We start from the raw sequence: 23795 nt of genomic DNA, 5'->3' as shown, positions 1-23795 counted from the left end.
GGACATCTGTACATGGATCTGTTTCATTGAATAGTTTGAAGAACATTGCTCTAAGACACTGCTCTTGTGTATCAATCAAGAGGATTCTGAATTGATTTACAACAGACATGACTCAGTATTAAGTTTCTGGAAGCCTCTGTGTAAATCTTCAGACAGAAGCAGAGTGAACAGACCAGGTAACAAAATCAGAGCAGGAGAGAACAAAGCCAAATGTACATGAAGTCACTTGCCTCCCAAGATTGTGTCAAAGACAACAAGTGAGCAAAGAAAGGAATAGGGCAGAGCCGAAAACCCTGAGCAAGGGTCTGAAACAGCAATTTAAGCCAAATACAAAGGACTTGTGTCTTAAAAAGAATCTCATTTTGCAAAAGTAAGCCAAGGTACCAACAATAAAAGCAGCAGATTTCTCCTCAATAATATATCACAGAAAATAATTGAACACTGTTACGCTGGAAAGAGCAGTCAAGTTGTTAACATTCTCAAAGTTTTTATTGATCTACTTTCAATTTTTCCATGCATAGTTCAGAATTACGTAAAAATCAAATAGATATTCTCACAGCACAATGGAATGAAACTGGACAGAAATGAAGTCTGAATTAATGACAATAAAGTAAATCCAGGCATGGTTTCAGAAAGGAACAGTCATATGAGGATGTGTCAAAAGATAAAATCTGAAGTCTAGAGGCAAAGCCAAGTCAGGAACCAGAGACAAAAGAGAAAGCCATTGATCACAGCAAACATGAGAAGTCAAGCAAAGCAACTGGGGACATTTGCTTAGTTGTGCTCTCTCAACATGACCTAATTGGCCCAGCTGCATAAGCTCCCACCCTGAGGCTACCTTACAGGCAACTTTTTGCCTCTGATGTGAATAATGAAAATTCCTTCCAACCTTTTATCTCAGAACCACATTAGAGCTAGGTGGGGGATGCAGAGTCTTCTGAGAGAAAATGCTATTTAATTAGCATAGGATGAGGTTGTGTTCTATCTCAGTTCTGGACATTTGCACCAAACAGTTTAATGTAATTTCAGATATCTGATATTTTTCCTCTTAGAAAACAAATGTCTTTTGTATAGTTTGACAAAAATTCAATTACTATTAAGTTGCAGAAGTAGCCTCATCAAAACAGCTACATGGATAAGATACTTAATCTAATTTATAGCTAAAGCATAGATTTGGAACATGATAATTTACCCATGAGAGCATTTTCATTTTCTCTAATTAGAGAGCAAAAAAAAAATCAGTAAATATACAAAATTTCTTTTATATACACAATGTAACACATTAGTTTAGATAAAATGTCAACTTATAAGAATTTGCTGAGGTTTATATGTATATATTCATATTTGTATGTACATAATGCAGAACAGAGGATTTCACATAGAGAAGAATTTGCATATTCATAGATAAAACATATTTGCAGTATTTTAAGTCTTATTTTTTTCCCAAAATTTCAACTTAAATGCATCTAGCTTTGAATTAATTGTTTCATCAATTTTCCAGGGATGATCTACAAAAAAAAACTAGAACACATTGTTGGTTGAGATTTTAATAATGATAACATTCCTAAATTTAATTCTTCTTAATCATGGAATTAATGCCAGTAGAAATATTAAAGGAAAATTAATGTGATTATTAGTCACAAAAGACTCCCTGGAAACTGGACCATTCCTGTTCTTCTTCCACACTTTTGATCATTATGTGGAAAAGCGGCTTCTTGGATGACTAAAAAAATGACACTTTGAAATGGCAAACAATGATGAAAACAAACCAAAACAGTAATAATAATCCAAAATGTTGGAAAGCTCAAGTATATAAACTCAGGAGTCACTCAGCAAAATTATTAGGGAGCCCAAGACTAGAGGAAAACTGGGATACAATCTTTCTCTCCCACTGACAATTGTGTGCAATCACCAAAGGGAAATTGATCACAGATAATTGTGCAATTCTGTCATAGGCTGCAGATAATGGGCTGCTCTCTGTGGTAGTCAACCCTGAGAGAGTTCCACAATCTTCTAGATGAATGTATTTCCCAAGTAGTGTCATAAAAGTTCAAGTTTCTTCTTTTCATTTGTGTTTATAATTGGACTATACTGAACTGTTTGATGTGAACATCAATTTCTATAAACTGATTATGATGCCCTTTGCCCTAGGCTTATTTTTTTCATTATGAAAGTTTAGGAGATATGAATGGTTTTACATTTCCTCAAAATTTGAGTCAAATGGTATGTAAGTAAAAACAAAAAGTATGCATTTATCTACAGATATGATAAGTGAGCTGGAAGAAATCACATTCAATGAGCATCTAAATACCCATATGATAAAACCATTTATATAAAATATACCAATGTCATAGTGATAACAATTCAACATCATTGAACTTGAAGTGTTGACTTTTACTTTGTTAAAAGAAAGGCACCCACTTGCTCTCTCAATTGCCCTCCCCCTGCCTCCCCCCTTGCTCTCTACCAACATCTATATATAGAAGATCTTAGCAGAAAGGACTAATGGACTACTACGGATTATCTTCTGAATCACAAAACCCATCAGCTGTACATGTCTGGTTAACAACTAACATATACTGATAAATAATCTTTAAAGCACCAGCATTTGTAGATCATTCAAAAGTGTGGCAATTCTCCCTAAAATTTAGTCTTACATCCTGCACAAAATACAACCTTCTGTTAACAGTGACAAGAAAATACTGGAGCTGCTAAAATAAATTCACTCCATTTTACAACCTAGAGTTAGCATAAGACTCACAATGTTTCTAATTTGAGAATAAAGAGTCTAGAAGCTTCCCAATTTCTTACTTTTCTCTGGCTAAAGTAAAAGTGTAGTGTGGTTTAAAATCATAGAATTTGGTTTTGACATTTTAAACTTCTAGTTAATAATTAGAATATTATCATTAGTCTACCATGATAGTTAATATTCTCTAAAACATATTAACAGTAATTTGAAAGCAAACCTGAATATTTACAAATGTATTATTATATAAGATCTCATGCATATCATTTTGAAGACACAAGAAGATCCCACTAAAATATAGACATGCTTTTATGGTTTTCAGGATGTCTGATCCCATTGTTTCCCATTGACAGAGCAGTGAATTGTAATTAGTAAGAAAAAGGTTCCAAACAATTTCTGGGTTTCTGAGCCTTCAAAATATGTAAAAGATTGAATGTGCTATTTGATTTGACAGGCATAGTATGGCCTCAGGTCAACACAGGAGGATCAGCCTCTTTTGATTTACTTGGGGTTTTTCATAGCTGCGGTAAATGGCCACTGTATTTCCAAAGAAGCTCTTTGTATTCAGAGGTCCTTAGAAGCAAAGACTATCACATGCTTCAAGGGGTTCAGATTAAGACATTTTTATTTATATTTGCTAACATTATTGTTATGGTTTGGATGTCAGGTGTGCTCATGTGTGAGACAATACAAGAAGGTTTGGAGGAGAAATGTTTGAGTTATGAGAGCCTTAACCCAATCAGTGAAATTTAATCATTGGATAGGATTAACTGAGTGGTAACTGAAGGCAGGTGAAGTGTGGCCAGAGGAGGTGGGGCATTGGGAGTATGGCTTTAGGGTATATATTTGTATTTGGCCAGTGAAGTGACCCCCACCCTCTGCTTTCTGATCATCATGTTAGCTGCTTCCCTCCACCACACTCTTCCACCATGATATAACCTGCCTCACATAAAACCATGATCCCCCAAATAAAGATTTCCTCCTCTATAATTGTTCTGGTTGGGTCTTTTAATCATAGTGGCAAAAGTGACTAAAACAGAAGTTGGTACCAGGATTAGGGTTTTGGCTGTTACTAACCTGACCATGTAGTTCAGAAACTTTTGGAGCTTTTTGGAATTTGTGAGTGGAATTCTGAGATGCTTAGCAGTGCAAGATAGAAGGGCTTTAGATTGTTGTAAGCAAAGTTTAGAGGCCAATTCTGCAGGGAGATCAGAAGATCACAAAGCCAATAGGACTGTGGACAGTGAAGACAGGTCTCATGAGTAAAGAAGGATACTATTGGAATTTGGAGGAGAGGCCATTTGGGGTATTCTTTAGCTAAGAAGTTGTCTGTACTTTGTCCATGTCCTATGACTTTGAGGCTGATTTTAAAAGTGATGTACTTCTTCATCTGATGGAAGAAATGTCTAGATAGCATAGCATTGGAGCAGTGGTGGATATTGCTGGTGGCTTTTAGCTGAGTTACTGTGATAATCAGAAGCAGAAAGCAGAACAGAACAATTTGAAAAACTTGAACTTGGGGGGTGAGAGTAAAACTGGGACTAATGAAGTTGTTAAAAACATTATTGCCACTAAAGAAATGCTAAAAGCCTTGCCCAGAGACAATAAGAAAGATGGCTTAAGGGTATCTCAGGAATTGGAAATATCCTGTCCATCTCAGACTCAAGGAAATAAAAGTAAAACTTCTCTTAAGAAGAGACCAATGGGTTAACCTTCTTGCACAAGGGGGCCTAGGAAGTTTTTTAAACATGCTCAGCTACTCAGGAACTCAGAGGCTTCTGCACCTAGGGACCCTGGAGGCTTGGTTAGGGCTCAAGACGGCAGCAGACCTTGGCATCAGCCATGAACTGCTAGTTCTACAAGACTAAAGGATGCCGGAGATGGGTAATCATGGAGGCTTCCACCAGAATTTCAAAGGAAGGTGTGGGGCCAGTCAAAGTGCAGCAGGGTCAGAGTCTCTTCAGACACCCCCGAGACAGTGATTGTGTAGAGATTTGAGGAGGAAGCCAAAGCTGCAGTGCAGATACCCAAGATTAAGAAATGTCAGTTACATGGGACATTGTCCTAGAAAAGCTCAGGAATTGAGCAGAGACAAGCCAAGAGAAAGGTCACTTGGGCTGCAACCAACAAGGCCACAGGGGTGGATCTACACAAGCCCTTTAGACAGAATATCACATTGCCAAGTGCCCCCAGATGCTGGACATGGAGCTATGGGACTTGCTTGGTTTTGTCCAGCTAGATTTCAGTCTTGCATTGGTCCTATCTCATCTTTCTGTGCCCCTATTCTTGTAAATGGAAATGTTTATGCTGTAACTTCATGTATTGGAAACTTGTAAATCACTGTTGATTTTTACAGGAACTCATGATGCAAGTTTGCCCTGAGTCTCAGAGGAGACTTTGAACTTGAACTTTTGAGCAATCCTTGAATTGTTTAGACTCTGGGGACTCTTGGAGTTGGACTAAATGTATTTAGCTTTGTGAATGGTCATGAAGTTTTGGGGGCCAAGAGTGAAATGTTATGATTTGGGTGTAAGGCATCCCCCAAAAGTTCATGTGTGAGACAATGAAAGAAGGTTTAGAGGAGAAATAACTGGGATATGAGAGCCTTAATTCAATTAGTGAATTAATCACTGGATGGGATTAAGTGGTAACTAAAAGCAGGAGGGGTGTGGCTTAAGATAGTAGGGCATTGGGGGTGTGACTGTGGGGTATAATTTGTATCTGACAAAAGGAACTCTCTCTCTCTCTTTGCCTCTAATCATCATATGAGCTGCTTCCCTCCACCATACTCTTTCACCATGATGTCCTGCCTCACCTCAAGACCTGAGGAATGGATCATACTGTCTTTGAACTGAGCCTCCTAAAACTGTGAGATGCCAAATAAACTTTTTCTCCTCTACATTTTCTTGTTGAGTCTTTTAGTAACAACAGCCAAAAAAAAAAAAAATAGCTGATTAAAACAATAATAAAATGAAGAAGACTAAAAAGCAGTTCATATGAATAGACAAGTACAGCAACATTGTAAGACACAAGACCAATATATAAAAATCAGTTGCATTTCTACATACTTATGACAATAAATAATCAGAAAAAGAAACTAAGAAAATTCCATTTATATTTGCATCCAAAAGAATAAAATACTTAAAACTAAACAAAAGAACAGTAAAACTCATACTCTGAAAACTACAAGACATTGTTGAATGAAATTTTAAAATGTCTTTAAACCCAGAAAGATATATTCCATGTTCAGGGGTCAGAAAACTTCATAGTGTTAAGATGGTAATTTACTCCAAGTTGGTCTAGCACTTCATTGTTGTTTCTGTCAGAATCCTTGATAGCTTTTCTATAGAAAGTGACAAGCTTCTAAAATTCATGTGAGAGTTCAATGGACCCAGAATAGCTAAAATGGTTTTGAAAAGAAGAGTAAAGCTCTCATGATTTCCAGTTTCAAATTTTACTATAAAACAATAGGAAAAAAGACAATGGCATAAGAGTAGACGTATAGATCAATGGAACAGAGCTGAGAGTACAGAAACAAAGCTATATATCTACGGTCAATTGCTTTTTAACAGGATGCTAGGAGCATTAAATGGAGAAAGAGTAGATTTTTAAAGAAATGATGCTGGAACAAATGAAAGCACACATGCAAAACCCTAACGCTAATCCTTAGTGAATCTGGTGAACAAAGCAAAGCATTCTTTTAAATGCTATTAAAATGGACAGGTGGTGGCATCAAGCAGTTTCCAAAAAAAGAAGAAGGTTGGAAGAAAACTGCAATTACCTCCAAGTATTTCTTGGTAACTATTTTGTGTCCTAGTTTCAAAATAAGCCATTGAGAGTGTCTCAGAAAGATACAGAAGTTTATGGCCTTGTCTTTACTAAGAGCTTATAGTAGTTTCACAGAAATAAAACTAGCAACATTTTATATTTGATGAACACTGAGAAACCAGAAACCAACAAAATACATGGAACCAACTCTAACTAAAGTAAGAGTTCATATCAAATAAATCTCAGTGTGAGCTAGAATAACCAAAAAGGGGGTCCCAGAAGAAGTAAGTTTTCAAGTACAGATAAGATCAGAATGTTGAGAAGATGAGGACAAAGGAGACCTGCAGGAGCAGCAAGCAGGGGGTCTGGAGGGTCAGGTGCAGGTGTGCAGGGTCATTCTGGAGAGGAGGAAAATGAGGGTAAATAGGTGACAGTTGATCAGGCTTTAGCTAGCAGATTTCAAGACAAACAGAGTCCACAGTGTAGGTCTGTCAAGGAGCTGCAAAGCATGCATAAAAACCAGGAATTAGAATAGTAGGGTGGTTAATCTAATGAAGTAAAAGCCAAAGGGTAGGGCAACATAGAAGATACAGGCCATGCAAAGACAGCATGTGGGTCTCCTGGGTTATGGGAGAATGAGGTCTTGGATCAATCATTTGTCAGGTCAGGGCACAAGACTGCATATATGGACTTATTTGCAAAGGAACTCAGTGGCCCAACCATGACAGAAGGCAATCTGACCACATCTGCCACCCTCTGATTTATCTATAGGGACAATAAAAGGCCCAAGAAAAAGGAACTCTGTTGTTATGAGTACTTGCTATCATAAAGAAATCAAATAGTCAACCTATTAATTTTGTTTAAAAGGAAGTGAAGTTTTTCAAAGTTCAAATGTATATTTTTTAGGTAAAATATTTATACTGTATTCCTCACAATCCCCTCTTATTTATCTTATTTAGGGATGGACACACACACATACACCTCTGAATAAATGCCATATGAAGTCACAGAAAGAATACTTTCAGAATTATTTAAGCCCTCCAATGGCAACACAGGTGTATTCCTGTGTCCCTGACCTTCTTCAGGGAATCAGACACCAGGTTATTTCCAAACAATACAAGTTAGGAATATGATATTCTAATTAGAGAATAAAGTTATTTCATACAATTTGGATGGAATAATTTAGAAAGTTTTTATTTTACTACAGTGTTATTTTTAACTATTCAATTAATGTTCAAGCATTAATTAAACCAGTCCTTTTTAATTATTCAACTAATATTCAAGCAAGCTATTTTTCATATTAAAAATGACCCTTCTTCATAAAGTGTCTCATTCCCAGTTATTCCCTACATCTTTCAAGTATCATGACTCCAACAGACTTTAGTAGCATATTTGCACTTATAATACTTAATATCAATTTTATTTTTAAGAAATCTTTGGAAAAGAAATTTCACAGTTTATCAGGATTCTTTTGACATTCAATAATATTCATTGTCAAAAAATTTCCTATATTGAACATAATTCACAGAGTTGCGATTTTAACTCCTTTCTTCTTCTTAAGAATTCAGTGGAAATAAAGAACTTCTCATATACCCATAGCTATAATAACAGCTATTATTTATTAAGCACTTACTCTATGCCACACACTGTGATAAAAGCTTTTTAACACATTATCTTATTCAACCTTCCTGCTACAATTAAAAAGCAAGTATTTCTATTGTCTTCTTCTAACAGAAGAAACTGAAGCTTAGAGATATAAGCCCAGGATCTCACAAGTAGTAAATGGCAGAGCTGGGACTCAATTGAGGTCCTCCCTATTCTTAACTATTCTTAATTATGGAGCTGGGTTTCACTGAGGCAGAAACTGCTTCCACACAGAACATTTGCCTTGGAAGCAACTATGCTTACAGAGGTAGGAAGGACTCTGTGAAGACAACTAAATCCTTGCTCAATACAGATGTTGCACATAACCTCAGAGCCACCCTTCTGACACAGCCTAATTCCTAAACACTGGTTGTGACACTCTGAGAAGAAGGCAAGGGTGAAGCTCCAGTGAGTGGAATGTGGGTGGGAGATCCCTGGCAGGACTTTTACCACCAAGACTTTCTAACAGTACTTTCAGAGAGACTGGAATTTCTGGGATTTTTGCAGATCCCTCCTCTGAGCTTGAAATAATTCTCTTGAAGTTGGGGAGTCTAAAATCTTAGAGAGGAGGATTTTAGTAGCTCCATTGGGGTAAACTGAAGGAAAGACACACAGAAGGGCCCATAGGGTGCTCCTGCAGATGGTATCATGGGAACAAAAATCTGTCTTTCCATCAAACAATCTGGCTTGGGATGCTTGTCCACATTTTAATCAGGTCCTCAATTTGTATCTGAATACCCACCATTTTAATAATATTTGGTAAAGATCTTACATATACTTTTTCAAAAACTACCTGTGTTTTAGTGTATCATGCTGGAATGGTAAGTTTCAGTATTAACAGCATTCCAGATATTTTTATGACACTCTGATATATTATTCTAAATTTAAACAACAGAGATATAAATTTCTACCCTACTGAAAGAACATTAGTCAAATTCATTCCCTAAAACCAGATTCACCAACCAACCGTCTCCTATTCTATTTTTATAATTATTAAATAAAAGGAAGAGAAAAGTTCTAGTTTTACATATATTTACCATAGAGTGGATGTTACACATGTTTTTCTTTTCCTCTACAAAAATATGGAAGCTGTTAGCATCTGAAGTTTTGGTTTTAAACATACATTTGCTAGTCTTAAATGACAGTGAGATTCTTAAAATGCTGGAGAACCACAGTAAAGTACCGTTTCTGAAAGCAGTCTTCCTTTCAAATCAATTCAAAGTGTTAGGAAGATAGAAGCTACCTACATTCTAGATTTCAGGCTCTATGGTCATTTGCTCAATTAATACAATATAAGATCACAGGCCAAGCATGGAGGCAGGCACCTGCCCTAGCTATTCAGGGAGGCAAGGACAAGAGGATTGATTTAGTCCAGGAGTATATAACAAAACTCCAACTTGAAAGAAAAAAGAAAGAAAGAAAGAAAGATATCCAAAATAAAAATCATATAAATAGAATCCCAGAATCTTACTGTTGGAATGGACCAAGAAATTATATAATCCAATCTTCTCCTTTTATACATTTAAATAGTTGGGGTCATACTTTTTATGTGTATGCAGCCAAAATTGAAATTATCATTCAATTTAATACCTCCATATGAGCTTTTAAATGTTTTAATTTTTTATTTATCAGTGCATAATAGAAGAAGTACTAGAGACTAAAATGGAGAAAACTATGTTATATGCATATATGAAAATGTCAAAATGAACCCCACTATTATTTATAGCATAATGCACTACTTGTGCTTTTAAGTCCATTCACAGAGTAATAAAAACTTCTATTCCATGTGTTTTTATAAAAAATCTGCCTGATACCCCTTAGATAATGTCAGCACTATTCAATCAAACTTGTCTTTAAGAACCTCTAACTCAGGCAAAAGTAAAAAGAGCCAAAAATCAATCAGACTCAAAGCATCTTCAAGCAAGGGCTTTATCTTAAATCGCTCCAAAATTCTAACAGCTGAGTACCTAGCAAATAGGTATTTTTAAATATATACATTTTAAAATGTTGATTGGTTGAATGAATAAATGATTGCTCTAAACATCAGTGTAACACAGTAAACAGGCAGGAAACTGAAACCCCTTCTGGGGCTAGTTTACAGAGTTGTTGAGTTGAGCTCTGAGTGTTTATCAGTACTCAGATGCCCAGTGGTTTGCCATCACAGAGTTTTACCTGAAGTCCTCACTAAAATAGATACCACCCTTACAGTTTCTATTCTTAATGCTCTAAAAGTGCATTGGAAGCAGTCCAAGAGCAGCATGACTGTAAGAAAACCTGCCATTAGCAAAAGACATTTTGAACCTGCAAAATCATTTACACACTCCTCCTTCCTTCTTCACTTTAATTTGATCCTATTTTACCACAAAATCATATAGTCATTTAAACCAAGTGCTGCTGTGTGGAATACAAACAAGTCTGAAGACTTGCCCTCTTCCAAGACGCTTCTGGTCTTTTATCAATTTTCTTAGTTAAAATGAAGCTACAGAAACTTGAACATCTTACCATCCAGATGATCCACGTAACAATATACATCATAAGTTTCCTGAGGAGAACGGAATCCATAGGTCCTGACTCCTTCCTTTCCCATCATATCTCCATAACAGCCTTCTCGGGGAGTCCGGATGGGGTACCTAGAAAAGAATAAAGGGTTAGTAAGTGGCATTTTCTTCTCATTGTCAATTAATGAGTTAAAACCCTTGGCCCCCAGACTTCTCACCTAACAGTCTGATCAGACAGCCAGCCTGCATCACACTGCTCAAATCCATCTTCGTAGGCAGCAAAGAGCTGCTCCGGGGTTGCTATGACTGCTCCAATGTCCAAGCAAGCCTTCTGAGCAGTTTCAAAATTCAGAGTGTACCTGCTGGTTGATGCCCTGTAGTGAAACACAACCCCTGCCAAGACAATAGCAATTACAAGCATGTCCAAATCTTCCACTTTATTGTGGGCAATTTCTCAATGGAGTTATATATCAAATTAGCTAATCACCATAATGGTGCTATGATAAGTCTTAATTTTAGTTATGCAAAATCAGGTTGACTTGAGGAGTTTCAAGAACACCATTCATCCAGGTGTCACATTCTGCTCCACTAGAACATTAACTAGCCAGGAATTTTTGTTGTCGTTGTTAACATGTAAAAAAAATTAAGAAAGAGACTTGTCACTAAATCCTAAGTGGCAGATACTTGTCCTAATGGGGACCCTAGTAGGTTCTGTGGAAGATTCAAAGACTTAAGGCAATCACAAATCAACATCTCTACTTCATCCTTTTACCCAGGGCCAATCATGAGAAGGACTTGAAACATTCATCTTTTCTTTGAAAATGTTCACTGAGTCCTTTTTTCCTCAACATAAAACATAGGAAGCCTTACTATCAGAGATAATATGCTAGGTAGAAAGGACACTGGACCATATACGAATGAGAAGAAGTATTCCAATACCTAGTGTGCTCCCTACTCATCTACAAGTCAAGCTCCCCAAGCCTTAATTTCCTCTCCCATGAAGTGAATCTAATGTTACCTTCATTATTTGATTGATTTAAAGGTCAAACTAGGAAAATTATTTTAAACTATTAGCTGGGTTATTATGTGCTACCCAAACATGTAAAATACGCACTGTATGAATAGTGTACCTTAGGGTCTCTGCAATGACAAGTAAGTAATCTCAAAGAAGGCTTGAAACAAAGTTCTCCAGACTCCTTTGAGTAGAGCAAGGCATCCTGGTATTTGCCTCAAATTTCACTTTTTTGGTATTTTTGGGTTTGCCTAAACCAGTGGTTTTGAACCTTGCTGCAAGATTAACAGAACTGTCCAAGGGGTAAGGAAAGAACAACTGAGGGGGTGGGATTATGGGCCTTCTCTCGTCATCTCAACAAGAGCATTTCCATTTTTAACTGGAGTAAATATCATGACTCATTTCTAAAAGACATCACATTGAGTCAAATTAATATGCCAGGGAAGTCACAGGAAAACGAAAATTGGGGCAACTGGGTGTTATGAGTGAAATTTATTGAGTCATGTCATTTAAAACCACTTTTTGTTGTTTGGAATGAATTGTTTCCATGAGATCAGCCACCCTCCTCTTATTCCCACCAATTTCCTGGGGTTGACAGCAGTCCCTCTTCCACAACCTGACTTCCAGCTGTGAGACTCTCCTACATGTCTGTCCTTATATGGTCTCCCTCTTCCAGGAAAGTATATGCCAATAAAGTACCTACAGTGGAACACACTAGCCGTCTCATAGATCAGCCCCTATGATCAATGTCAATATAAAAAGACTTGAATAGACACCAAGTAGATGCTCTAATATTCATTTTCCTGTATCTAATCTTTCATGACTCAAAAAAAAAAATCACCAAATGCCAATTTGTACCTTTATAGACCTCTCGAAAATTGTCAGGAAGTATGTAAGATACAATCTGGTAAGTATGAGAGATAGCTTAAAATGCTCAGTAAGGCCTAAGCAAGAATTTAAGTGGTTTTAAATTAGTTTTATAATCATCAGTGCTTCAAATAATTTTCTTGGTAATTAAAAATCTTCCACGTGTACTGAAGATTGGTGGTAAAGGGGGGAAAGAGGGGCTTCTCAACCAAGGCAGGGTCTATGTAAGTATGGATCTATGCAAGTATCTGCAATTGTTGGAATAATTTGAAGACCCCATGGGGCTAAGGGGATTAAGTGGAGGATTTTCATTGTTTCAGAGGGGCAAGGGGCAAATCCATTGCTAATTCTTTAATGATGAAAAATTGTAAGAAGTAGTTAAATCCCTTTGGGGAAATTAAAAAGTGATAGATGCACATATATAAGAAGAGTGGTACAAACTTAGGTTAACTAAAATAAATGATGGAAAGTTTAGAAGAGCAAAGGATAGTTAGTGGGTAGCTGGGTGATACAAAAATGCATTTACAGAACGGAAACGTTAAAGGATGCTCAGTAAGTTAGTCTTTTGCATCTGGGAATTCGAAGTATTTCCTTTTGGCTAAACAAGAAAGAGTTTTAGTAAAATCCTTTGTATATATTTCTGAAAGGTAAATATTTTATAGGGAAATGGAGGGTTGGAAGAAAATATGTTCCGTCATGTCTAGGTATTAGAATTTTGCTTAATAACGTGCCAAACAGTCTGCTTTCAAGAGCTATGCCATTATGTGTGTGCCCAATTAGAGCAATTTTTCTTTGCTTTGTCTCCTATCTTAAATTCAAGTGACATATAAACTTCACTAGAAGGAAGGTAAGACTAAAATGTCTCTTTGGATAACAACTGCTGCATTAACCTTAATAAATTTTCACTGATTTCTTATTTTGATCCAATTCAAATATTTATTGAGTCTTGGCCTTTTTAAGACATCATGATATATACCATGGTACTTACTAAATATCTTATTTCTTCAATGTAAGTTAAGATAAAATTTATATTTCTCAAAATCAAACTCAAGGATTTGAATGATCACACTAAGAAAATGAGAAAAGGAAAAATTTTGTGAATGTATGTATAGGTGCATATACAAATACACAAATAGTTAAATAAAATGTATCAGCTTCTATAGTCTTGTAAAGTAATCATCGATAGGTCTCAACATCAAAGTGATGATCATTGACTATGTGTCAGGTCTTGAGGTATTCATTATTTCCAGTGTTCTATATTACATAACAGTGAAGTTGCTGCACAAGTCACCTGCCTTGACTTCTTAATGAAAAGCACTTTATTCTGAAAACTGGACTACTGTGTTGATGGATGTATTTTCCAGACATCAAGCAACCATTTGTTTTTGCATACCGGCTCACACCACCTCCAAACCAGCTATCATGCTATATACACCCTCGGATGATTCACTAAGCCTTACCATCCACAGTCAGAGACACTGTGTCTTGGGTGTCTTCAATTCCATACATGACATCGCAGCGGTAGAGGCCCGCATCGCTAGCACGCAGTTTGACCATGGTGAGGGAGGCGTCGCCCACGGCCTCCGGATGGGTAGGCACAGACACTCTACCTTTGTAGCCCTGACCAAGCTTGATATTCCCATTTTGGGCTACAAGAACTGTAGTCTCCTTTAAATCTTTTCCATTTTTGTCCACTTCAATCTTAGACCATTTGATTCGGAGAAATTCACTGGTGTTATAATTGGGTGGTAAGGTAGGCATGGTTGAAAAATGACAAGGTAGGCTGACTTTTCCAGACAGAGAGCCCTTAACAGGTGGGCTTTTTTCCATTTTGACTAAAGGAAAAAGAAAATATGGCATTAACAGTCCTGAAAATCACAAATGAAATCTATTAAATATATGAAGGGATAAGAACCCCTTACAGCGGTTACATCTTCAATATGTGAGCTAATTAGATGATTTTTATATAAAGGAGATACATACAATTGAAATAATGTTCTGTAACAAAGACAGAGGTTAATGAAGTTCATTTTAATGTACTGAAATGTAGAGGTCATTTTAAAGTATTTGTAAATTAGCATTTAACATGAAAAAAGTGATAAAATAAGTGGGGGAAAGCAAGCAATAAGGCTGTGGGTGTGTAGCTCATTGCTAGAGTTGGTACTAGCAAGCATGAGGCCCTGGGTTACATCCCCAGCACCACAGAAGGAAGAAAAGAGGGGAAGGGAGGTGGGAAGGGAAAATAAAAAAAGCTGGGGAGAGAAAGAAAGAAAAAATTTCAGCAAACAATTAAGAAAGGAGGGGGTGGACCAGAGTCCCTAGAATCTATCCTGAAGGCTAAACAGACTAGACCCTTGTTAGGAAAACTCATTGAAAGGTGAAAATTATGTTCAGAGGTCAGAAAACAACAACAACAACAAAAAAAAAGTTTAAGATAACTGCCACAATACCTTAGAGGAAATGAAAATCGAAGGAGGAAGTGAGAATTTTTTTTTTTTTCTAAAGCACTTCACAGGACTGGCGAAAGGGGAATTTAACATTTAAAGGGCTCTCTTTGGTCCGCTATTTGAACCAAAGTCTTTCATTACAATGGCAAATCCACCTGCAATCACTTTGTAGTGATTGAGTGACCTCTCATTATGTCCTGTGAGAAAGCTGGCCTCTGTTCACCTAACCCTCCTAAAATATTTTTCTGTTTAAGTCTTTAAACTTTTAATGACAAAGAATACACTGACTACAATTTAACACCATTGCGTGCAAAATGAAATGTCCTTTCACTCTTACCGGAATTCATTCTGCTCTTTCCTGCTCTCCTCCCATCTTCTAACCTCTGTTAATTAAGTTAGAATGTGTGGGTAATAATAGAAATGGTCCTTGACGCACAAACAATGCCCACTTCAACAAGCTAATAGTAGCTTCCAGGTGAAGAAAAATAATGAACTTTAATCATGGCATAAATTATGAGACTCTTTTTCATCTATTTCATATTAGCAAAATGATATGTATCTAGTACTGTGGTCAAAGGTATGCATGACACATAGCTCAGTGTGGACGCACATCAGAAGTGATACAGCTGTCAGTTAACCCTGCACATTCAGTTGGGAATAACTCATTTTGAAAATTCCTGGAAGATACTATGTAGATAATATATCCTCCAAAAAAATTGGTCTCTTTTGCTAAAGATTAGAATTTCACTTTAAAAACATTGATCTATGAAACCTTTTATATGATACAAATAAATCTAAAATGATACATTATTGGATTTAGTGTATTTCTTATAAAAATTCCCTATCTATCTCAAATTTATAATGGTCATTGCTACCACACATTTTTAATCATTTTATTAATCTATGTGCAGCTTTTCCAAACAGAACTAAAGCACTTAAAAAGATCATTTAAAAATAAAACACAATGTGCTATTAGCAACAGTAAGCTACTCTTTAAAATGTTATTATGATGCTGGGGAATGATAGTGGCCAAATTATATTGCTATATTGTGTGCATATATGAGTATGTTACGACCAAACCCACCATTATGTACAACTATAATGCACCAATTAAAAAAAAGTGAAATGTTGCTTTTGTAATGCAATATCAAGGTTCCATTTTTAATGATTTTCTTGACTTAGAAAATAAATTTTCTGATATAAAGCTCACCCTTAGAGTAGAACTGCTCCAATCCCTTACTAAGGATGCCCACTAAGAGTAAGTGACAAGCTTCAAACTGACTGAAACCAGATCAGAGCCAGAACACAGCTCTCTTTATACCTAATGGAGAAGACTTAGTTTGGGTATTCATTGGTTTCTTCCCCTGACTCTAGATTAAATCATGTAAGTTTTCATTTTAGTTACTGTTCTGTATCCAAACTCACCCTACTTCTATACTTTTTATTATGCAAACCAAAATCTTTTGGAAATTTAATGACCTTTTAAACAAATCGATGAAGTCCACAGAAGACATCCTAAGAGTAACTTCTACCTGGTTCATATTCCTTTAATTTGAACTCAATTAGGAAGATGATGAAAAACAAAGATATCTCTTTTTTTTGTCAACAATAGGATTCTAAGAAGAGGAGGGGTGAGAATTCTGTAACTTGAAATTCTCCTAATGTACACTCAGCAGATGTTCTAGGAAAACTTATCTTTCTTCCTGAAAATCAATTATTCACTTCAAATAAAATATAGTAAGTTTCCACAAATAAAATACTGTTTTTAATTAAATATTGCTTTTAAGTGAAAAAATAAATAGGCTTTACCATGAACTTTAATCATGGCATAAATTGTGAAATTCTTTTTCATCTATGTCCTTAGAAAATAGTCTTGGATAATTGACTTCTAATTTCTTAGTATTTATTAATAAATTATGATTCTTTTCACAACTTTGGTGCATAGGGCAGACATGAGAATCAGCTGGTCTATCCAGCTTAGATAGGATGTTTATAGACATAAGAAAATTAAAAGCTTTGGTCAGATATAAACACATAGTCATGTAGAACCCAATCTTAATGATAAAATTAACAAAAAGCAGTGTGGTCAAATATTTTGTGTATTAAATCTTGGGTCTTAATTCACTGGTCACAAGACCTAAGCTTACAAAATCTAAATATTTTAAGAAGCAAATTTAGTAGTTCTGCATGCACTCTGTATAGACTATGCAATCTTTTTTTTTTTTTTTAATGTGCAACCTTCAGGGATTTGTCTGAAACTGACAATGCAAGAAATAAAAATGAATCTTAACAGAAACTTTCACTGTTCCCACCACACCAGATGGTTTGTGGCCTGAATGAGTACAGTAAGAGAGAAAGCTCTAAGTAATGAATTATCAATTACCCCTCATTCTGTCAGTAGATTCTGCAGAGTAAGGATTATGTAAATTCCATCTGCACAATTGGATCAACTACACACAGAGAGACCTGAGCCAAATAAATGTCAGGTAGAGACTATGGAAATTTATCATTCTCAATAAACATCATTATGTTCTAGCTCACTCATTTGCTCTTGACTGTGCACATGTCTCCATTTCTTATTATTACAGAAATATTACCATAACTAGGTCAATGCTAGATAATCAATGATCACTACAATTTATAATCTAATATGATATATATTGCTATGGCAAAGAGCTCTTTGTGTGTTAAAATAAAGCTAATAACTAGTAGACAAGGTGCTCATTAATGTTTGCCCCAGACCTCTTAAGTACCTGAGAAATAAACAGAGAAAGCCTTAGGACAAAAGAACATGCTTGTATCAACTCAATAAATTACTGCCGTAATATTGTATATCTTGTAGTTTTTAATTTTTTGCCTCTCAGAAGAAGAAATTAAATTCCCTGAAGACAGCCTCAAAATAATTACATTCCAATAGTGATCATGTGTTTACAAAGTTCAGGGCCTGATATGTACAAATCACTCAATATTGTTGATTATTACTATTTTTTAATACTATGAAAGAGCTACACTGTATGTTGTTTTATTTTGCTTTTAATTGTGTCAGTTCTTTCTGTAAGTCTAAACTTAAGTGGTGGGAGGTTTGCCTACTACTTCCTCTATAGTTTCCCCTCCATTACTGGCCACCCCTTTCCAGACCCCTTGCGATATACCCTCTCTTCACTGGATGCTGTTGCCCTTTCCTCTCTGTTGCCCTTCGCCTTCATTTCCTGAAGCCTTTTAAAAGGACAGCTCTTGAACTCTTGGACTGTTAACAGATTGGGGAACCTAGACTCTGATAGTTCATTGCCTGAGCCCTTCATGGTGGCATTCATTCATTCATTCCCTCACTCACTCAGTCAACACATTAAATGTTTCGGTGCTGGTAGTGCAGCAGGTTCTCTGCTAGAAGATAAATGACAGCCCTTTTGCAGCTTATAGTCTACTTCAAACAGCTTATAATAACAGAGTGGCATGTGTTGTGACAGTTGTGATATCACAGGGTACAAAGGAAACACATAGATGGAGGAAGGCTTGTATGTTGGCCTGAAAGGGGGACAGAAAAACAGGAAAGGGAAAGAAGGGAAATAATGCCAGGATTCAGCGCATTCTAGATTCTTCTCCTCCCTCACCAGACTCCATCTTCTATTGGTGGGTCTGAGTCCAACTTAGCATCACTTTACCTCTTTACCCACCCAAATCACATCTCTCCATTGGTGTTGGCTACCACCTGACACAAGCTACCCTATTTCATGTACCAGCTACCAAAATAACCCCCTAAATAATTTTCCTGCTGCCACTCTTGCTCTTTTTAGCCAAATATTCATGAAGCAGCAAAAATGAGATTTTAAAAACATTTATGAACTCATGTCTTCATGGCTAAAGACACTCTTCAGAGACTCATTGCTCTTGGAATAAAATCACATCTTCTCTAGAGCTTGCAATGCCCTCTATACAAAGCCTAACAGAGGAGAAGAACATGCACTGCTGAGACTACCTTGGTTCTCCCCCTTGCTCAGCTACTCAATGGGTGTGGGGCTTTGAACAAGTTACTTAGCCCTTGGTTTTCTGTATATCATACATTAATAATAAATGTTTCAATGAATTAGTATTAAGCACCTAAAGCAGTTCCTCATTCATAGGGAATTCTAGTCTAGATGTTATTATTTATAAGAGCTGGTCCTCTGTTTATTTCTGTCTATATTCCCTACCTTGCTCTTAATCACTGTTTTCCAACTACAGTAACCTTTCTGTTGTTTAAACACATTACATATCTTCCTTACTTAGGGCCAGATCTTGATGGCTGGCTACTCCTTAACATTCTCATTTCAGCTTTAATGATACTTTCTCAAAAAGAATACTCTCCCCAACCCAAACCTTTCTCTATGATTTCAGTCTATTTTCATCAATCACAAAAATGTAAAAAAAAACTTATATAGTTTATTTTCTTATTGCCTGTTTCCTAGGGGATTAAGCTTAATAGAAGTTAGGACAATGTATTATTTCTCTGCTGGTATATCCCCAGACACCCCGAATAATATTTCCAAATTAAAAGTACTAAAAAGATATTGCACATAGGTAAATAAATGAGTGGGTGGGTGAGAGAATCAATGGATGGACACAGGGATGGATGCATGGATGATAGAGGGAGTAACACTCAAACCTTGAGTACTGAAGAATAAATTAAAGCAGAGCTGTGGAAAACAGGAGGAGTAGCAAGCAAAAGGAATTACATGTGGAAAACTAGGAAAGATAAAAGTATGTGCATGTGCAAATTAGTTTACAAAGTCTGAAGCAAGGAGCATGAAGAAGAAATGGAAGTTAGGTGTGAAGTGTACAGAGACAGAAGGTCAGTGAAGTGCAGGAAAGTCTTTTCTTCAAATTCTTTGGTATGTCCTTTGAATAATGAACTTGGGATCATGGACCCCTAACCATGTGGATATAGAATTTTAAGCTAAGAAAAACAGTGCATATGCACTTGCCCAGTTACCCTTTTAAAAAGAAACAAAAGGGGGAAGGTAGGGACAAATCCTTGTTGTCAAACTTCTCTTTATCTTCTTGACTTTTTTCAAACTTTAGCCTCTTAAGTTTTTAAAAATCTGGTGTGTGTGTGTGTGTGTATTATAGGGATTTAACCCAGGGGTTCTCTATCACTGAACCACACCCCCAGCCTTTATTTTTTTAATATTTATTTTTAGTTGTAGTTGGACACTTTATTTTATTTATTTATTTTTATGTGGTGCTGAGGATCAAACTCAGGGACTTGCATGTGCTAGGCCAGTGCTCTACTGATAAGCCACAACCCCAGTGCCCCCAGCCTTTTTTAATCTTTTCCCTGATTGGCCTCAAACTAGGGATCCTCCTGTCTCTGCTTCTCCAGTAGCTAGGACTACAGGTGTGCACCACAACTCCAGGTAATCTTTTTGTTTGTTTGTTTACTTTTCTCGTATAGAAAAGTCTCTGAGAAGCAGTTCTGAAGAAGTTAGAATTTCAAAATATGTCCAATGCCATATGAGACTTTTTGCACAGTTCAAGAAGAATCTGGATAGTTAGCAACCTGCTCATTATTTCATTTTGATTTATTTAAAATCACTGTTTACAACCTAATACAATTTTAACCAAAAGTTTGGGGCACTAAATAGATTATAATTTTTTTACAAAAAAAAAAAGAAATACTTTTTCTAGTGATTCCATACTGTCATTCCACCCACTGGTATTTAAATTTTTACTTTAGTTAGTAATAAAGAAATTTTCACTACTCACCTTTATGCATTGCATGGGTTACTATTAAAGTTGAGCACATCCATAAGATGCTTTTTATATTTATCAACATCTTGTCCTAGACACGAGAAAAACAAAAAGTAAATTGCAAGCATTCAGACTCAGGGCAGGCCATAAATCACATGTTATTTGTTCATTGTATGTAATAAGAGTAAAAGAAGTAGCTCCTCTTGGATTGTGAAAACAGGAGGAAACTTGTAATAGGAAAAGTTATCTCAATACTCTGATTATTAATTTGAATGTCACCCAAGACAGTAGTTACCAAAATAATCCCATAACCCAATTCAGGGATATATAACAGTGCGAATATGAATAACAGTCACAACTGAGTAGGCTGTAGGAAGAACAAGAGAGACCACAGCCTAAATAACTAGCAGCTAGGACCTGGCACAAAGAGGGAAAAGCAACCACAGAGTCGATTTAGAAACAGGAAGTTGATCATAGAACAAGAAAAGATGAGGAAGGTGAAAAAATGGAGCAGAAATGTTGAAAGTAAGATGAATGTAAGGTGAGAAGGAACCTATTGGTGATTAAGGCACATGATATCAAAACAGAGAGTAAAGACTTCAGTGCATGTTTTAGAGCACAGACCCCCACTGAGTTTCTAGCTGGTTAAACCAAAAAACAAATATAAGGAGCTATGGATTACACAAGTGGACAATGATTGCCCTCAGTTTTAAAGCAGACCCTACTTTTTGAAAGTCTCAAGAGCAAATATTGAAAGAAAACACCCTGCATAGAGAGCCAGGAAACTGTTCTGACTTATTGTGTAACTTTAAGGAAGATGTTTGACAATATATGGATCTTAAAATGGTGCCCTCCCATCTTGGATTTCTATGAAACTGTAATTATGAGGAGGATAAGAACCAGTGTTGGGGACTGCTATAGTTTGGATCTTAAATATCTCCTAAAGTCCCACATGTTAAAAGCTTGCTCCTCAGTTTGGAACAATTGGAAGTTGAAAGAAACCTTTAAGAGGAGGACTTAGAACGAGGTCTTATGTCAATGGCATGACCCTGGCAGGAGACTCTGGGACTCCCCTCTCTTTCCTAATTGTTTTGCTTCCCAGTCCCCATGAGGCGAGCAGTAACCACCAAGGAAGCCAAGAATGTTCCCTTAAAGGCATTCTTCTTTCTTTTTTCTAACAAAACTCCAGCTCCATTCTAGTGTCTCCCCCTAAGTAAAGCCATGTACTTCCGAGAAGCCTAAGTCAAACCCCATTCCAAGAAGATGATTCTGATATCCTAAGTAGATTATAAGTGGCCTCATTTCCTTTTCCAGTGTTTGGTTTTGTAATGATACATGGTTGAATTTTGGCTGATTAAATATAAGGAATTCCCTGCCTCTGGGTGGGGTAGGGAACTCCTGGGAAAGATATATCCATCTTAAGAAGAGAAAAAAAAAAAAAAAAAAAGGAAGAGATGGCCACTTTTCTTCACTGACATTGTCGTGAAAGAACATGTCTCCTGAAACTGTTGTAGCTGTCTCGCACACCTGAGTATAGGTGATAGCCTCTCAGAATGAAGGTGAGAAAGAACCAGGAAAGACAAGGCTTCAATGAGTCCTCAAGTGTTAGACCTCAAGTGGCCTATACCTTTGAACTTCCTTGTATATGAGCTAATAAATTCTTTATGTTTAAACCCTTTGCTATAATTTGGATTTTAAGTGTCCCTCAAAGCCTAGTGATAAAGCTTAGACCCAGCTTGGTGTCATTGGGAGGGACAGATGGCTTAAAGGAATGGCCTGGTAGAAGATCTTTAAGTCATTGGGGGCATGCCACAAAAGGGGATCATGAGACCCTGGTCCTTTCTGTCTCTCTCTTTCTTCCCCTGGCCATGAGGTGAGCAGTTTCGCTGTGCCACATGCTCCCACCATCATGCACTGCCATACCACAGGACTAAAACCAAAAGGGCCAACTAATCAAGGATTGAAGGCTCCAGTAATGTGAGTCAAAAGTCTTTTCTCTTTACAAGGTGACTATCTCAGGTATTTGCTACAGTAATGGAAAGCTGACTCACATATCCAGTGAAGTTTAAATGAAATCAGGGTTTTTGTAATTTGTAGCTGAAGACATACTGACACATATTTGAGTTGATGCCCTAAATAACTTCCTTGACCTTCCTTAGAAAACAACTAAATTATGATCTAAGAAACCTAGATTGAAAAGAAGTAAATGTTCTAAGACTCCAAGTCCAATTTGTGCTCCAATTCAACTTCATAATTTATGACAGCTATTTATTTTTTCTGAATATTATTCTACATCTGGCTTTATTTTGTGTATCTTGAAATAAGAGTTAGAACCTTTCTAAAATGTAATTGTAAACTTCTATAATTCTAACTATGGCCTGAGGCACATTTTTTAAACCAAATTACACTACAAATCTCAGATTTTCCATCTGTAGATCAATTGATAATTCACAGTAAGAAAACATACAGTTAATAATCCTAAATTCACCTTGATTACTGAGTTTGTATTTATCGTATAATCACTGGGATATACTAATAGACTTTGTTAAATCCTAACTGAGCAATGCCATATTTTCTACACTTGGATTTCCTCTAAGACATCTCAGTAAGCTGGTATGGCTTACAAGTTTATATTTTACTTGCGTCTCGATGACATTACATTTCAGAAAAAAAAAATAATAATAAAGATGTCAATTTCACAGCCAGCGTGAAAGTTTAGGTTGTATCATAAAATGCTACTAAATATAACGTATTTCATGAGTATTAACTAAATCCAGATAAGAAACTTTTTTCATTATACTTATAAATTAATAATTTCCTACTTGCCTACAAGAAAACTTGTTCTCCCTTTTTCCTTTTTCCTTTTGTCCAGGAAACCTTTATAAGCATAATTTAAAATTTCGATTCCACTATGAAACAGCACCGAATTCAGGTCCTGCATCCACTATCAGATTTAATGCAAATGACTGTATTTATAAGCATAATTTTCTACAGCAATTCAAGAGTGAACATTAGTACTTATTAATGAAGTGATTATAAGAATTGATAAAGTAATCCCATAAAATATTTGCTCAGTAACACAGTGG

The 23795-nt window shown here is 36.3% G+C and overlaps 1 protein-coding gene across 3 annotated transcripts in view; it reads right to left on the bottom strand.

Moving 5' to 3' along the window:
• The window catches only part of Vcan (versican), a 90544-nt gene extending 69750 nt beyond the window's left edge, over positions 1-20794 (bottom strand). For all 3 annotated transcript variants that reach the window (XM_026394558.2, XM_077800491.1, XM_026394559.2), the window contains exons 1-4: positions 20725-20794; positions 13996-14370; positions 10875-11049; positions 10661-10788 (exon numbers count right to left, since the gene is read on the bottom strand). In XM_026394558.2, the coding sequence (XP_026250343.2) occupies positions 10661-10788; positions 10875-11049; positions 13996-14370; positions 20725-20794 (748 nt within the window). The remainder of the gene's footprint in view (positions 1-10660; positions 10789-10874; positions 11050-13995; positions 14371-20724) is intronic.
• Positions 20795-23795: the final 3001 nt, after the last annotated feature.

Source organism: Urocitellus parryii, chromosome 1 (assembly GCF_045843805.1).
Source record: "Urocitellus parryii isolate mUroPar1 chromosome 1, mUroPar1.hap1, whole genome shotgun sequence".
In the NCBI taxonomy this organism is placed as follows: domain Eukaryota; kingdom Metazoa; phylum Chordata; class Mammalia; order Rodentia; family Sciuridae; genus Urocitellus; species Urocitellus parryii.
This window is presented reverse-complemented; position numbering and strand designations above follow the sequence as displayed.